We start from the raw sequence: 18,190 nt of genomic DNA, 5'->3' as shown, positions 1-18,190 counted from the left end.
GCCCCTCAGGACAACTTAACGCCCACTCGGAGCGGTTTACAAAGTATGTTTATTATTATCCCCACAACAATAATCACCCTGCGAGGTGGGTGGGGCTGAGAGAGCTCCTAGAAGCTCTCTCAAACACACTCACCCTCAAACACAATCAAGCCCAAACACACTCAGCCTCAAAACTACACTCAAATCAACACAAAACTACACACAAAAAGCCCCAAAGCTAGAGAGGACCACCCTTAGCTTCTCAGCTTAACCCACCACAGCCAAGAAAGGCAAAAAGCCCTTACCTCCTCTAGCAGCTGCAGACCATGTGCTCCTGAGCCCAGGTGACTCTGCTCTGCCCTGCCAACTTGGGATTTTTCATTAGAACCAAACCACCTTTGCTGGGTTCCATTTCCTAGCTCGTGTCTTCTTCCTGTAGCTTATTTCGGTTTCCATGACGAGTGTTTTGAGGGAAATTTAAGCAGGTGGCTCAACCCACCTTTCATCCACAGCGCTTTCACTTGGCTTTCTGTGGAGCGGATTAAAGCCTCTGCTCCTCTTGCAAAATAGATTATGGCAAACCTGTCAGGTTGTTTTGGGTATTGGATTTAGCTTCTTGGTTCACGGGGGTGTAAAATGTTGCTAGGTTTTATGTGAGCCTTTTTTCTTCTGTTGCCCAAAGACGTTGCTTTCCTTTTAGAAAGCATCAAAGGGTACTGAAAGCCTCTTCTATCTAAAACCCTATTATTCTTCACATAAGAAATCATAAAGAAGTAGACAGCATTATAGGAAGACCTAAAAAAGAACAATTAGTGGACCATTAGATTTGTCTATACAACTTATTCCTGTAAGGTTGCTAAGAAATCTAAGGATGCTTTGAGGAGTGGGGGGGGGGGTTCAGGGTCCAGAAAATATTCTTTAAAGTAGCCTGTCTGTATGGCTATGTGGATTTCCTTAGTCAAACAGTGACAGATTATGTAATATGGTTAGAAGAGAAGACTGTCATGTCTGGAGAGGTCAGAATTAGGACATATTTATCAGTTCTCCATAAGTGTTGCTTTTTAATTCAAAACATTATCAAAAATGTTTTCCCCCTCTGTTCAACTCCCATATTTATTTAAGAGAAATAAAAGATAAAAATCAACCCGCTTGAAGGTTTGTCTTCCTCAGAACTTTGTAGCACTCTCTTTACCCCATTATTTTATTTGTCACATTTTAAGCGCACCATTCCTCCAAGGCGCTTAGGACAACAGGTGTGTTCTCCAGGGCTTAATTTCCCCCCTCAACACAACCCTGAAAGCTAGGAAATAACAACAACAACAGTGTGCTTATATACCACCCTTTTGCACAGATAAGTGCCCACTCCAAGTGGTGAACAAAATTAATGTTATTAGCAGGGCTTTTTTTCAGGGGGAACGCGGTGGAATGGAGTTCCAGAACCTCTTGAAAATGGTCACATGGCTGGTGGCCCCGCCCCCTGATCTCCAGACAGAGGGGAGTTGAGATTGCCCTCCACGCCATGGCACAGAGGGCAATCTAAACTCCCCTCTGTCTGGAGATCAGTGGGTGGGACCACCAGCCATGTGACCATTTTCTCCAAAGGCAACCCACTGAGTTCCACCACCTCTTTTCCCAGAAAAAAAGCCCTGGTTATTAGCATCCCCACAATACAGCTGGGGAGCTGGAGCTGAGAGGAGTGGCTGACCCAGGGCCACCTGCAGAGCTCATGGCAGTAGTACTGGAAGAGTCTATCATGGAGTGAGTTCATCCCCCTTTCACCACTGAGTGAGGCTCGGGGCCTTGGCTTAGTAGAGGAGCATCTGCTTGGCACGTAGAAGGTCACAGCAGGTTCAGTCCACGGTATGGCCAGTAGAAAAAGGTCAGGCGAAGTGAGAGGTTTCCACCGGAGCCCCTGGAGAGCCCCTGCCGATCAGAGTGGATGATATTGACCCTGGTAGACCAACCACCTGACTCAGTATAAGGCAGCTTCATATCTGGGTCTGAATTTCACGTCTACATGGGAATATGAACCCAGATCCCAGTCTGATACCTTAATAGCGACGCCATATGGGCATCATCTTTTTTCTGCTTTGGAGTCTCTTTGTTCCCAGTGGGAACTATGCCCAACCACCCGCATTTATTTCATTTTTTTTTAAATAAACTTTTTATTAACTTTAAAAACAACATACAATGCATAAACAGGAAAACAAATTACACAATATTAAAGTCAACTATAATACAAGAAAAAACAGATAGCTTATAATATACTACCAGTTTTCAAATATAATATTAACAAAGGAAAAAGAAAATTTGCTTAGAGAATTGCAGTATACCTAAGCAGAGAAGGAGGTTCTTTACAGTTTGTATGAAACCCAACATATTGCTCAGAAACACCATGAGACAAACAATAAGTGCTTTGGAGGGTGTATATCATTGGTTAATAAGTAGTCAAAGAAAGGGAGCCATTTTGTCACAAAATCAGTTTCTTTTGGAAAATGCTGAGATATATAAATAGAATCATAAACTTTCTCCTGGGTATAATAATCCCAGACTCTGGAAAACCAACTGTCGATAGATGGGATCTTGGGGGACTTCCAGTTAGCTGCCAAAAGGGATTTTCCGGCCATTAGGAGGTCATTAATTAATTCTTTCCTAATGCTTGGGATATCCATGTTGAGCGGACATGAATCATAACCAGGCTTTCAGCCATGAACCTCTTGCCTCTAAACTGAGGGTTCTTCCCGCCAGCACTTCCTGGCCAATGAATCTGATGGCTGAACCTTCTGCATGGAAATGTCCGGCCTTAGATGCTCCTGAACTGAAGCTGGGAGTGACTTTCGGAATCTTCGTCCGTTCTTCTGAATAACACACAAAAAACATTGTGGAACGGTCCTTCAGAGAACTTGTCCGTATAAGAAGTGAGAAGGTTTTGTCTCATTTTTAAATCCGGATTGCTGCTCCTGGGTGTTGATATCTCTCTGTCCAGCAAATTCAGTGTTGTACACATTTTTAGGCTGGGTATCTTTACGGCAATGATTCCTGAGCTTTTTCTGCAACTGAAAAATGTAACCTTGTGGGATGATTGAGAAATTTAAGCTAGAAGGAAATCTCTGCATGTGTGTGCACGTCTGTGTGCATGTGCTTGAAGCCCAGTTTTTGTATAACATGCCTTTTCATTACACATTTCTAAAATGTGGGTAATGACCACTTGGAATCAGAAAGAAGGGAGGGACCAACATCTTTCCTAGGTTTGCTTTTGCCTGAAGGATATGGCCAGAGATGCATCAATTGCCATTCCATACTATTTTTTTGCCATGAGCAGAAAGCAATGTTCTTGAAGAACAATTGACACCCCCCAATTTAAAAAATCCTACTGTATCAACAGCAGCCTGTACACCGGCTTTCTCTGTGGTGGCCCCTACCCAGTGGAATGACCTGCCTGAGGAGGTCAGGAGAGCCCCCACTCTCCTGGCTTTCCACAAATGATACAAAACTGAATTATTCAAAAAGGCTTTTGCACTGTAGGGAGGGGCTCTCAGGTGCTTGCTCATCATGAGTTAAGGACCAGAGACTTCAGCACTATGTTGCCTTACGTGCTACCTGTTGTCTTAAATACAGGTGCACCTATGAGCTGCTTGTGCTTCATGTGGTCTGATGTCAGCCCTAGAATTGCTTCTGTTCTGTTTCTATGTCTTTGTAAAATTGTTTCTGTTTCTATGTCTTTCTAAAACAACAGCATTGTTTATGGAAATGTCCTTGAATTTGACTGTACTAACCTCACTCTGTGTAATCCGCCTTGAGTCTCAGTGAGAAAGGCGGACTATAAATGACATCACCACCACCACCACCACCACTTTCCTTTCATTTGTGTAGCAATCTTGCCCTAAAAGCATGTAGCAAGCATTTACAACGAGGCATATAAGAAAGAGGAGTCAATAATGGGTACTTTCAGCAAGGCTCATGTTGTCTAGCTGATGGACTGGGGGGCGGGGAAGGGAAGCCACACATCACATCTCTCTCTCTCTCTCCTTTCCCCTCCCTGTTGCCACAGAAATCTCCTGCCCTTCCCAACTTCCCAAGCTGGGCTGTCAAGCGGCGCCTGGAGAGGGTGGCGGGCGGCATCTCTCCCGGAATTCCCATGTGGCAAGAGCCTGCTTCGGGGGCCAGGAAAGCCCCTCCCGAGGCAAAGCAGGCTTTGCATTTAGGTGGGCAAGCCCTGCAGGAGGGCAGGGCCGGCCCGAGGGGCGGCCGGGAGCGCCTGGTCTGCCCGCGGCGTCTCCTGCCGGGAATGGAGGCGCTCTCCAGGGTGCTGAGCCAGGAAGCGGCCGCCGAGCGGAGCGCCTCTGCCGGAGCTTTGCCCTCCGGCTCGGCCGGGCGGGAGCAATGGAGGAGCTCTCCGGGGTGCTGAATCAGAAAGCGGCAGCCGCGGGCAGGGCCGCCCCCCAAGTCCGCCTGAGGAGGGAGGGTCGCACCCCCTCTTGCTGGGAAGGGATTGGCGGCCCCACCATCTCACCTCGCCCCGGTTGGTGCTTTCTTTTAGCAGCCGCTCTCTGTGATAGAGGAGGAGGAGCCAGGGGCGAAAATGCAGAGCTGGCATCACACGCGCACACACACAGCACACACACACACACGCCAGAATAATTTCATGAGCCGCCAGCCCACTGGATTTCCCTCTTTGCGAGGCAGAGAGATGCTGAGCGCCCCTTGATTCGCTGCCTTCAGCTGGCCGGCTGCTCAGGCATCCCCCTCCCTCCCTCCCTCCCTCCCTCCCTCAATTTCTTCTCTGCTTATCTTCATTCCAGTTCCCTCGCCCGGCACAACTCGCTTGTCTCCACAAGAGTCATGAAGGCAGCCCCTGTCCCCTCCTGGAAGACCGCCGGCCTCTTTTGCCTGGGGCTGCTTCGCTTTGCCTTTGCCTCGGAAAGAGCCGTCTACACAAATCATTTTTTGGTTGAGGTTCACAAAGGGGGAGAAGCAGAGGTGAAGCGGCTGGCTGCAGAACATGGCTTTAGTGGGGTCAGGAAGGTAAGGCCCTCTCTTTTTCTTTTCTTTAAAAACAACAACCCGACCAAACTCATTCAGGCACTCTGTTTTGCATGGTGTTGGTGGAACTGCCTGGCAAAGTTGGAAAGGGCTGTGCATGCATTTTGCAGCAGAGGACAGATCTGAGAGCAGAGTTCTTTGAAACTCTCAGCTGTGCTTGAGTGCTTGTCATCCAGCTCCCCCTCCCCTACCTTTAGTACTGTTGCTCTGAACAATAGATTTGCCGTGCCGCTAAATATTGATAGAATCTAGCCTAGACAATACCTTGAGTCACCCAGGCTGTTCTGGAACCAAGTTAGAAGATTCTCAAGATTGCTTCTAATTTGCCTTGATAGTTTCTAAGAGGCAGGAGGCTTAGACAATGGATGCACAGACACACGCACACACACACAACATGCATGCACACACTGTAAACAGAAGCTGACCTCCGAGGACTCTGATCAGGAGGGCTACTTGGCTCTTAAACCCAGGTGTTCTCTCCACCTGCTCCGTCGGGTGCCCATCACTTGCTGGTGAAATACAGCCAGCTTAATTCTCCTGTTGCAACCTTCACAAGGGGTGGTGGTGGCGGTGGCGGTGCTGGTGGCGGTGCTAGTGGTGACCAGAATGGTCTCCTAGAATCCTTGTGAAGATTGCACAGAGGGATCTCTCACCTGAAGGCGTTGCTTTGAGGCACTGATGTAAAGAAGAGCTTGGCCTCAGGAGTTGGCACCGAGGCTGCCAATGCAAAGGCATGCTTCAGTTGCCGTGACACCAAGTGCCACACCGCTGCCGCTGCCTTCAGTGAGAACAGAACTGTCATGTCTAAGAGGACCAGCGGGGGATTCTCAGGCAAGGGGAAACTGCTGATGGATGTGCCTCCCGCTCATTAACACAGAGCCTCAAGACCCGCCTCCTCCTGGTTCCTCCCTCCCTTGATTAGAGAGAGTTGTTTTGGTTCCCACTGCCCCTGATTTCAGTAGTCCAGTCAAACCAGACGACTTGGTTTTTCAGAATTGCTTCGGGTCCGCCTGGCTCCTGCAAAGTCCTAGGAAGAATAGAGCAAGCCCCACCCCCAAGACTGACAGAGCGAGAGAATCTCCCCATTAACATTCTTTGTCTCACCTCCCTCCCCCCACCCCCCAGCCAGCGGTTATGCAAGAGGGATCTGATCCAACTTTCATTGCAGTCAACGAGAGTCTCCCTGTTAACTTCAGCAGGAGTTGGCTTGGCCTCCTCAAAAGCACACTGGACGGATGGGTGTGAAAGGAAAACGTGCCTGCCTGGACGCAGGCAGAGTGATGTTGGCTGGACTCAGCAGAGGGCTCATTAGCAAAATGAAGGCAAAAGAAAAAAAGAGAAAAAGATCAGCCTGGCTTACTTCCACTGCTGTCCCACATGGGGCCATTTGGTGGGGCTGAAATTCCCCTGGTACTGGTCAGTGACGTGCTAGGGGCTTTTCAGATGACATCTGGTAGGCAAGTTTCTATTTTTTAGAAAATGCTTCTTGGTTTAAAACTCCTTGGCTAGGACTCTCGGTCTCCCACCCTTTCCTGGCATATCCAGATATGAGGAAGTGGCTATTGTAGATAGAGACTGTGGAGGGGGGGGAGGGGGGGCTAAGGTGCAGAGTTCCTAGCAATGTAGTGGGGGGGGGATCCATGGAACTGGCCGGGTCTCATCACGCGCATCTTTCTTATGATGTTTGGATTGGATTATGTTGGTGTGAGGCAGGGACCTGAAGGGATCTAGGCCTGGGGCCCTCGGCAGCCCTGCCCATATATCCCACCGGATGGTCTGTTTTCTTCACTGTTGCATTTTCTGTTAGTGAAATGGACCGTTAAGATTGAGGAGCTTTGTGAAATGCTGAGCAAGCAAAAGCGGAAGAAGTGAAGCAAGAGCATTTCTGCTGGGAATGCTTGGGACAAACTGTTCTCCTCTGAATGAAGAGGTTATACCCATAGGCGACTGTTAAAAAGGATGTATGAATAAGCATTGAACCCCCCCCCCCCACCTTTTCCCTCTGCCTTGCCATCGGGAGTTGCAAATCCAAGTTCATTTCCTAGGATTGTTAGCAAAAATGTCTTATCTGGGCTTCACTTCCTCTTGGTACAGGAAGCTAGGCCTGTTTCCACTTAACCCTCACAGATCAAAGAACTGCCAACCTCCCGAGATGTCTAGCAAGTCCACAGAGATGGGCCGGAGCCCACAGCAGGCAGCTGACCTCCCCAGTCCTCTCCACATTTCCTTGGAAGGGTGCAGCAGAGCTGGCACCCAAATAAGCATCCGTAGGATTTCAGTGCGAGCCTAAAAAGACTTTACGTCCTTCTAATCCCATTGACTTCAGTGGATTCCCGAGGGCATAACTCTTTTTAGGATCACACTGTTCGTCTCCTGACAGCACGACCTGAGAGGCGGCCGAGGGGACTGCAGGCGAGTGCTAGGAAGAGGCTCTTTATTCCCCACTCCCCACCCCCTCTTTCACGCACCTTGTTTTGGGTAAGAAAAACCATCCTGAATGATTTACAACGGGCACATTTGTTCTCTGCTGTCTCTGCATGAGAATAAATTCAGCAGCACGTCCTTGGTTTCTCCTTTGCATCAGGAGCACCTGGGATGCTTTTGCAGAGCTGCTAGGAAGATGCCTGCGCGCTTATCCCATCCCCCCCCCCCCGTTTGGTTCAGGTTCAGAAGGTGTGGGCCTGCCAAAGAGCCCCCCCCACCCGCTGCTGACCTGCATAGATGCTTCTCAGTCCTTCCCACAGGGATGGCCTTACCTTGTTATCGGCCCTGAAAAATATGACTTTTGTTTTTCTCAGATCTGTCCAAGGTGGGAGTATTTAAGGAGGGAAACAGAAACATTGAACAACAAAGAAATTGGGCATGACTTTTGTACTGATGTATGGTACAGCTTATTGGTTGTAATGGGAATGGATGGAATTGGGATGTGTGTGGGGGGGTGGGGGGAGTGATCCGCACTGTTAACGTTTGTGTATTAATGAAGGCCTTGCTTCTTCTTCAGTAATGACATTAATTTCCCCACGAGAAAGGAGCGCTTCTGCCTCCCACCCAGTTAATGTTTAACTCTAGAGCTGCTTCTGCTGTCTCCGCACTTTGCTTATTTGTATAGGATCTGCCAAACTTATTTTTAAATAACAGGGTAAGTGTTTGGAAAGAGGAAGGGTGTGGATGTCTGTCCATATATTTTATACCCCTCGATGCAGTGTTTTTAATACTGTTTCAACAGATCAACACATAAGCCTATTTCTAAGGTAGCATAGGCTACTAGTAGCGATTTCATCACAACAGGGTTAGTAGCAGGACTGGAGTCCAGGGGCACCTTAGAGACCAACAAGAGTGTCAGCTTTTGAGAGTCACAGCTCCCTTCTTCAGCAGCGTTTCAAATCCTGCTGTTCTACAGTAGGCCAACAAGGCTACCTACCTCTAACAGGGCTAATGCAACTCTCCAGTGCAGAATTGGAAACTTCATGCAAAATGCAAACAACAACATTGTAATCCTCAGCATTAGCCAAATGAATGGTGAAGCGATGCCCCTAAGACACAAATGGACAGTCTCTGTCATGAGGGTGGGGGGTGGGGGGAGAAATGCAGGGGGCAAAGGGTCTGAAAAAAGAGAAGGGAAGTAGCTGAACTTTGCACAGGACCCAACATTACAGATACTTGTTGTGGAAATGCAAGACGAGCCCGACAAAATGCCCGGCGTACCCACCTTCCTTTCGGCTTCAGCGGTCAGCCAGATGACTTTTTGGAACATTTGTTGCGAAGGAGTGCTGCAGACCTTTTGCCACTGAAACATGCCCAGCAACTGTTCTCAGAGGTATACTGCCCCTGAACATGGAAGCTCCATTTATCCATTATTTATTTGTTTCTTACAGGTTTTTTTAAAATCCGGCTCTTTTCCCGAGGAGCTTAGGGTGGTGCACGTTTTATTCTTAAAACCACTCTGTGAGGTTGGTTGGGCTGAGAAAGAATGACTGGCCACAACAGAGTGAAGACTTGAACTCACATCTCCCCAGCTTAGTCAGCACACTAACCACACCAGCTGTTCCCCCATGAATTTGTTTAACCCTTCAAAGCCAGTGGCCCTCATGGAAGCCTGCAGCAATGAATTCTGTGAATAAGCCCCGTGCTGCGTGAATGCAAACTTAGCCCGTTCTGAACCCATTTCCATTCAGATTGGGGCAGGGGGAGGGATGCATTTGAGTGCTGTGAGAGTGGGAGAAAAATCTCTCGGCATCATTCGGTGACATCAGCTTCTTCCATGTACCCCTTCAGGTCTCTTTCCTCAACCATAAAGCTCCAAATACTTCAGCATTTTCCTGTTCCAAACTCCTAACCTTCCTTTTCTGAATATCTTCAAGTGTTGTGAGATAATTTTGGAGACCAGGCTGCAAGAACCATACATGGAATTTCGGATGTGGCTGTGCAACAGATGAATAGGACGGCCTTTTGGATAACATTAGTTTTATTGTCAATGTCTCTCCTAATAATTCCCAATACTTTGCTTGCCTTTTAGCCACTTACCTATTTTACTTCAGTTATACCCTGCCTTTCTCACCAATAGGGACCCAAAGACTCTTACTTTGCTTTCCTCTCCTCCATTTTATCCTCACAAGAACCCTGTGAGGTAGGCCAGGCTGAGAGAGTGTGGCTGTCACCGCTCGGCCCAAGCAAGCTTCCGTGCCAAAGAGGGGATTTGAACCTGGGTCTCCCAGAAGCCAGTCTAACACTTTAGCTATGCCACGCTGACACTCTTCATGCTGAATTGACACTGCAATGCTGAGATTTTCTTCCTGGCTCGTCACTCACAACTAATTCAAAGTCTGTCACCACTTGCATGGAATTAGGTGGTTCTTTTCTTTCTTTCTTTTGCTCCAATGTGCACCATTCTACATGTACTCAATCTCATTTGCCCTTTTGTTGGTCTTTCGTAGTTCACTAGGGATTTTGCCATCCTGAATCAACCCCCAAAGTTGGCTACCTCAGTGCTCTGTCCTGACTTTGGATCATTGAGGAAAGTTAAATAGCACGAATCCCAACATTGGTTGTGTGTGTGTTACCTTCCTTCTATTGTGAAACATAATCCATGGAAAATCATTCTTTCAAAGGGCTTCCTGAAGGTAGGAAATTGGCCATCCAACTGTAATAAAGCCTCTTAAGTTTGCCTTAAAGAGTTGATTTAGAAAGTAGCTGTTGTTTCCCAAGTAGGCAATGAAATGACTTCCTGGGAGATGTCTAAGAAGGACCAAGAGCATCCCGTTAACAGGGCCATCATGTAGCCTGTGCCGTGGGCAGGGGCGTGGAGAAAGGTGTCTTCTGTGTTTGGCCTGCAGAGAACTACAGATCATAGTTACAACCCACCCCTGCCAGTAACACACGGAGGGGTGGGGAAAGAGGGGAACAGGCAATTCAGTTTAAGTTGTAACTCATATGGGGGGGAGATGGTCTAATCCCCCCCTAGCAAGAGGCCAGCTGGGCCTACAGGATCTTTCCATCCGAACAGGCTGTTGGGTTGGGTGGAGCGTTGAGGGTCTCTCTTAAGCATATGTATACTGGGTGGAGCTCCACATGTTTGGCAGGAGGGACTTCTTGTGAATCTTCGGTGGGTTTGTTTTGGCCATTTTCCTACTCCATAAATCCCATTGATACTTTGTCTGCGATGTAACTTAAATGCTAGAAATGTGACCCTGACTTTTCAGAGCGACGAGCTGGTTAAAATCTGACTCAGCTGCTCAGTGATCCAGTCACACAAACGGGTTACCATATGGAACTCCTCCCATTTAGCTATCATTTATATCATTATCATTGTAAGAGACCCCCCCCCCCCCCGTCTACATGCCATGGAAAGGGCACTTACCTACCAGCTATCATTGTCTTAAGCCGCAAGTGAAGGGCTGAAGGCCAAGAAGGAAGACGCTATGACGAGGCATCCATAGCCTGGGAGAATAGCCTGATTGGATTTTGCACGAGATCAGTGTTGCTCTTATTGACTGGTAGCACAAAGATACCCAGCCTGCTAGTATGGCAAGGCTTTCCACATTCGTTGATTGATAGTACAATTAAAAATAAATGTCAACATTGCCTCCTGGATTCTACTGGATACCACTGGAATAAGATGAGTGGATGGGGAGACAAATACGAGCGGTCAGGGTGACGCAGCAGCACAAAAGGGCAAATGCAGTATTGGGGTGTATTAACAAAGGCATAATATCCACATCACAGGATGTCATCGTCCCACTATATACCGTGTTGGTCAGGCCCCGCCTAGAGTACAGTGTGCAGTTCTTTTTTTTTTAAAGTTTTTTTATTATTTTTTAATATCTAACATTAAAAAAAACTACAGAAGACTACAAAAGTATAAAGGGGAGGGGGAAAAAAGGGAAGGGAGAACTGGGGAAAGGGAAAATCAACATACAAACAACAAACACTACACTACATGTCTTGTATTCCCTTCATGCTGCAATTTTTCTTAAAAGTTAACTTTCTAATATGCTATCAGATTGGTAGGTCTTATACAATACAGATTATATTCAGGATCAGGACTTCTTCCCCCCCCCCCTTGCGTCTCGGTCTCAATTCTCTCTGCGCAGCTGGAGCAGCTGCGCCCGCTCTCTCCTCCCCCCCCCACTTTCCCCTTCAGACTTCGAACTTTCTTCTTGCTGAAACTCCTGATGGTTGAACAAAAAGTCTGTCAGCTGCGCGTCCAATGTGATCTTGTAAGTTTGATCTTTATATCTGAACCAGACGCCTTCTGGAAACAGCCATTTATATTTTATATCACATTTCCTCAAGAAAACCGCAAGTCCTTTATACTTGAATCTTCTTTTACGAGCCAAAAATGGAACATCCTTCAATATTTTAACCTTATTGCCCAAATAATCCAAGTCCACATTATACGAATTGTCTAAGATGGTGTCCCGAGTCTTCTTAGATGAAAAGTCAATAATAATCTCGCGAGGCAGCTGCCGCTTCATTGCATACTTTGAAGATGTCCGCCGGACTTCCAAAATATCGCTTTTTAACTCTTGTTTAGTTGCCTTTGCGAATGGCGCCAAAAGTCCAGACACCAAATCTTTTAAATTTTCACTTTGCTCTTCTTTTACATTTTGAAGACGCAATACCATTTGGGCACGGTCCACTTGTAATCCTATTATTTGATTCTCCAAAAGCTTCACTTCCTTACTTGTTGCTTTCATGAGTACTGCGTTCTCGTGCACAGACTGCTCTGCTCCGGTCGCTGTTTCTTTAATGGCTTTCCCCTCGCTCTCCACTGAATCAACCTTTTGCCCCATTTCATTCAGTTTCACTACAAAGGGCTGCACAGCATCGAAAACTGCTCGTCTCACCATCTCTTCCAAAGTTTCCCCCTTCCCCTGTAACGTCGCCATCACCGATTTACTCATTGCTGGGCTCTGCTTTCTCGTCGCCATCTTAGGGGGGGGGGGCGCCAACTAAGTTCCGAAACTCGGTGCAGGGGAAGAAGTCTGCGCCTTTTTAGCTTCAATTCCCACCGATCCTTCGCATATGCTTAAAAATCAGAAGGGATTCGCTTACTTACAGGTCTTCACCTTAAATCTGCTTATTGCCGTTCTCCATGGTCTGGCAGCACATGCGGTGCTGCGCAAGTCTGCCGGCCTCCGTTGGAGCAAGCGGGCAATTTACCCCCTGCATTACTTCCAGGGGGTTCTTCCCGCAGCGCCCCGGATCCAGGCTCCCTCACTGGGAGTCCTGGGGGTTAACCCTCGCGGGTCAACCGCCCGGTCAGGCTGCTCAGACGGTTCCCCCCGGACCTGCGGAGAGGAGCATCCGACATGCCCGGGAAAATGAAACCGAATCCGAGTTCAGTGTGCAGTTCTGAAGGCCGGACTTCAAAAAGGATGCGGACAAATCGGAATGGGTGCAGAGGAGAGCAGCCAGGATGATCCGGGGCCTGGAGACCAAGCCCCAAGAGGAAAGACTGAGGGACCTGGGCATGTTCGGTTTGGAGAAGAGGAGGCTGAGGGGAGACGTGATTGCTCTCTTTAAGTGTTAAAAAGGCTGTTGCTTAAGGGGGGGGGAGCTGTTCCTGTTGGCAGCAGAGGATAGGACTTGAAACAATGGATTCAGACTACAGGAGGGAAGGTACTGGCTGGACGTTAGGGAAAACTTCTTCACATTAAGAGTAAGCCAGCAGTGGAATCAGCTGCCTGGGGATGAGTTGGGTTGCCCCTCATTGGCCATCTTCATGGACCGGCTGGACGAATCCATGTTGGGAATCTTTAGGCTGTTCCTGTACTGGGCAGGGGGTTGGACTGGATGGTCTGAAAGGCCCCTTCCCACTCTAGGATTTTATGATCCCATGATTTGCAGTGGTCCTTCTAGTCCAGCACCCTTTATCGCAGAGCAGCCGACCAGTTGCCCTGGAGGGCTACCAAACAGGGCATCAAGGCCAAGGCCTTCCCCTGACGTAGCAGCCCAGCATGACTGTCCAGTGCCTTTACATATGAGCTTCCCTGGAATCACCGCTGACGTACCCATCCAAGCGCCATGAAGCTGACTAGCCTGCTGGTAAAGCCGTCTATGCTGGTGGCCGTTCCTATGTTAAGAGGGGATTCAGGCAACCTGCCGCTCTGCTTCCGTCCCACTGCATCAGGAAATATGATCTTGTATTCTGCTTACATGCTTATGTTCTGCAGGGTGTAGCAGCGAGTGTGTTGGACAGGGATCTGGGAGGCCCGGGTTTGAGCCCCCACTCTGCCATGGAAGCTGGCTGGGGAACTTTGGGCCAGTCGCTGTTTCTCTCAGCTGAACCTACTTCACAGAGTGGCTGTTGTGAGGATAAAATGGAGCAGTGGAGCGTGATGTTATAAGTTGCATTGGCTCCTCACTGGATAGAAAACTGGCATATAAGTATTGTAATAAATATCAATACCCCAACTTCCTCAAATGGGGACTGGAGCCCGAAATGTATGTACTAGAAAGGCAGAATGTCCTTCAGACAGAGCATGGTTTCCAGTTCTGAAAAACACCAGGCTAACAAAACATTCTATCCCCGACAATAGCCCTGCAGAGAAGATTAGCTCATCAAGCACCAATCCATATGCAAAAGAACCTCCTCAGGATACAGTGAAGCCTCCCGCCATTAGCATTCCACACCCTGGGAAACTCTTACAGGATGACTCAGCTCAACCCCACCCCTCCTGAGTAGATACAAATGACCTACATCCTTTCCACACTGTGACACTGAGAGATCTCTGTCTTTTGGTGCTACACCTCTGAAGATGCCAGCCACAGCTGCTGGCGAAACGTCAGGAACTACAATGCCAAGACCACGGCAATACAGCTCGGAAAACCCACAACAACCATCGTTCTCCGGCCGTGAAAGCCTTCGACAATACATCGCAGAATGTCTTGTTCTTTGAGAAAGATGGTCTTTTACATCTTCCATGTCCCCCTTGAAAATGTGTGTTTGTGTATTACAGGGAGTGGGGAGGATCTTGCTCGAAACAGAGAATTGTTGCTCTGACATACATGCCCATTTCCCTCCACTCTTCCAGGGCACCATGTTATAAAACGTGATAGGCCAGTAAGTCAAGCCAAAGGTCTTACTTCACTTGGACAACTATTTACGATTTAAAGTTATTTTGAGAATCTAACCTTTTAGCAACCATTTTCCCTTGCACCATTTTCTTTTATTGCAGTTTTTTAAAAAAACATTTCTACATGTTGATATCCTGCTGTTTTAACTTTGGGGCTCCTCATTTCTTCTTTTGTTCTTTGCTTCCATTGTGCTTCCTTGGTGACTCTTCAGTGGTTCAAGAACATTAAGGAGAAAGGAAGTTTTGTGCAAAATTCTCTCAAGGCTGTCTTTCTGTATACTTTCAAACACTAGCAGAACGTTCCAAGTTTCTTGTCACCCTTTACAGTTTGCAGCACTATAAAATGCAAGATCAAAAAGAGTCCAGTAGCACCTTTAAGACTAACCAATTTTATTGTAGCATAAGCTTTCGAGAATCAAGTTCTCTTCATCAGATGCATGATACAGAGACTGGTCAAATATAGAAGAGGAGGGAGAGAAGGGGAGGAGAGAGAAGAGGCAATTAGGGGGAGGAAGGGGGAGGGTGCAATCAAAACATTCCTTTGCTAGTAAATGTAAACATCTCCTTTTGGTGTGGAGTCAGTTTGCCGTGTTAGTTGGAGCAGTAAAAGCATCCAATTCCTATGTAGTATAAGCCTTCGATAACCACAGCTCTCCCTGCCAGATGCATCTGACAAAGAGAACTGTGGTCCCCAAAAGCCCATACCAGGCGCCACTGGGCTCCCCCAGACCACGCCACTGTAAAGGAAATCTGTTACCTGTGATAATGTGATAACCATTCATAGTCTCTATTCAGTCCCAGCTTGACAGAGTCAAATTTGCATATGAATTCCAATTCAGCAGCCTCCCGTTGGATTTTGTTTTTGAAAGGTTTCTGTTGAACTACAGCGACCTTTAAGTCTTTGATGGAATGTCCTGGTAGATTGAAGTGTTCTCCCACTGGTTTCTGGACGTTTCCATTTCTAATGTCAGATTTGTGTCCATTTATTCATCTGCGTAGAGGTTGGCTGGTTTGTCCAATGTACAGAGCAGAAGGACATTGTTGGCACATGAGGGCATATATCATATTGGAGGATGAGCAGCTGTAAGAGCCAGAGACAGTGTAGTTGATGCCATTGGGTCCTGTAATTGTATTCCCTGGGTAGATATAGGGGCAGAGCTGGCATCTGGGTCTGTTGCAGGGCCTGGTACCTGTGCTGGTGACTCTGCTGGCCGATTCATGGTTGTGAGTGAGAAGTCGTTTAAGGTTGGGGGGCTGTCTGTAGGCAAGGAAAGGTCTTCCACCCAGGGCTTCTGAGAGAGAGGTATCATTTTCCAGGATGGGTTGTAGCTCACTGATGATACGTTGGATGGGTTTGAGCTGGGAGCTATAGGTGACAACCAGCGGTGTTCTGTTGTTAGTTCCTTTAGGTTTGTCCTGGAGCAGACTGTTTCTGGGTACTAGTCTGGCCCTGTTGATTTGTTTCTTCACTTCATTTGGTGGGTACTGTAGTCCCAAAAATGCTTGTTGTAAATCTCTTAAGTGTGAGTCTCGGTCGAGAGCATTGGAGCAGATACGGTTGTAACGTAAGGCTTGGCTGTAGACAATAGACCAAGTGGTATGTTTAGGGTGGTAGCTGGAGGCATGTAGATATGAGTATCGGTCTGTTGGTTTCCGGTATAAGGTGGTATTTATTCGTCCATTATGTAGTTGTACAGTGGTGTCCAGGAAGTGTACCTGTTGTGTAGAGTGGTCCAGGCTTAGGTTGATAGTAGGGTGAAAGTTATTGAAGTCCTCTTGAAATCTCTCAAGAGCTTCCTTCCCATGGGTCCAAATGATGAAGGTGTCATCCAGGAATCTTAAGTATAGTAGTGGTTCCAGTGGATGGGAGCTGAGGAAGCGTTGTTCCAAGTCCGCCATGAATATGTTAGCATATTGTGGTTCCATGCGTGTGCCCATGGCTGTGCCATTAATCTGTAGATATAAGTTGTCACCAAATTCAAAGTAATTGTGAGTGAGTACAAAGTGACAAAGTTCAGTGGCGAGGTGTGCTGTGGTTTTGTCCAGGATAATATTCCGTATGGCTTGCAGTCCATCTGCATGTGGGATATTGGTGTACAGGGCCTCCACATCCATGGTTGCTAGGATGGTGTCATCAGGTAGGTTGTCAATGGACTGTATTTTCCTGAGGAAGTCAGTGGTGTCCCGTAAATAGCTGGGTGTGCTGGTGGCATAGGGCCTGAGGATAGAGTCCATGTATCCTGAGACTCCTACCACGATAGTGTCTCTTCCTGAGACGATGGGGCGTCCTGGGTTACCCGGTTTATGGATTTTGGGTAGTAGGTAGAATTTTCCTGGCCGTGGTTCCTGGGGTGTGTCTGTATGGATGCATTCTTGTATGTCCACGGGAAGAGTCTTTAATATTTTATTGAGTTCTCTTTTATATTGCTCTGTAGGATCAGCAGGTAGTATTTTATAGAATGTTGTGTTGGAGAGTTGCAAGGTAGTTTGCAGTTCCAAGCAAGCTCAAGGCATTTTGACTTCTTGGTTACCTAGATGACAAGAGCCCAGAGGAGGCCAAAACCTTTTTCTGGGGGTCATTCTGCCGAGTCAAAAGTAGAACATGTTGGACAGAACCACGTTGTGTAATCTCCTTCATTAAAATGACAAAACAGCTGCCACAACATGCCAGTTCAGTGACTGCAGAAATATCATTCCATTAATTATTATTCTATTAGCTATTCTAAGCACAGCTTTTGTGCAGCTCCCATTAATTTCAGCTGCCAAGGGGTGTGCACGGGATCGCTCCGTATTTGCTGCTCGGCCTGTTAACCTTGAGAAACAGCCTGTTCCAGTGTGTCAGTGGCAAAAGTCACTGGAAAAGACATGCTCAAAACAAGGAAAATATTTATGCATCCAATTAAAACATATCTCCTCGCCCTGCCAAAGGAATGGGGTAGTGTGATTGCAGAAATTTAAATGTTTTCCTAAACACTCCTTTTACAGGAGTCAGAGGAACCATTGGCCTATAAAGGGAAGTATCGTTGGCATGGGCTGGCAGCGGGGCTCTCAGGGCTCTCTCCCACCGCCTCTTTCCTTGTTCCTTTAACTGGAGTTGCAGGGCATTGAACTTGAGACCTTTTGTATGTGGAGCAGGCTCTCTACACCCCCCGCCCCCACCCCCATGACACAGGAGACCAGAATTTCCCAAGTAAACCTTTGTCTTGTTTGAGCTGCCAAGGCAAATAAAGCAATCTCATATGAAACAAACTTGTCATCGTCTGATAACAAATAGCACTCCACCGATTGCTCCATGATAGATACCTAGTAAAAACTACAGAGAGAAATCTTTCCCTAGTGTTTAAACTGCAGTAAAGATTGCACTTCATCTATTACATCCTATATGGATTGCTGACCATAAATACATAAATGTTCTTCTACCGGTACTTTCTTGTACCTTCTTCTCCCATAGATATGCTGCAAACTGGAAATGAAGAAAAGTAAAAACTTTCCGCAGAACAGGAAATGTTAAACAAAATGAAAAGGAGTCCAAATGGTTAAGAAAAGGCCATAAGTTTTCAATATACCATGTATGGCAGTTTATCTCACAC

General features: G+C 47.2%; 1 protein-coding gene across 1 annotated transcript in view; it reads left to right on the top strand.

The window, feature by feature from the left end:
• Positions 1–4,795: 4,795 nt before the first annotated feature.
• PCSK2 (proprotein convertase subtilisin/kexin type 2) overlaps positions 4,796–18,190 on the top strand; it is a 206,697-nt gene continuing 193,302 nt past the window's right edge. Inside the window, exon 1 of the mRNA XM_054999690.1 lies at positions 4,796–5,004. Within this exon, the coding sequence (XP_054855665.1) occupies positions 4,822–5,004 (183 nt within the window). The 5' untranslated portion in view covers positions 4,796–4,821. The remainder of the gene's footprint in view (positions 5,005–18,190) is intronic.

This window comes from Eublepharis macularius, chromosome 1, assembly GCF_028583425.1.
Source record: "Eublepharis macularius isolate TG4126 chromosome 1, MPM_Emac_v1.0, whole genome shotgun sequence".
NCBI classification, from domain to species: domain Eukaryota; kingdom Metazoa; phylum Chordata; class Lepidosauria; order Squamata; family Eublepharidae; genus Eublepharis; species Eublepharis macularius.
The sequence above is the reverse complement of the archived record's forward strand: the minus strand, read 5'-3'. Positions and strand labels throughout refer to the sequence as shown.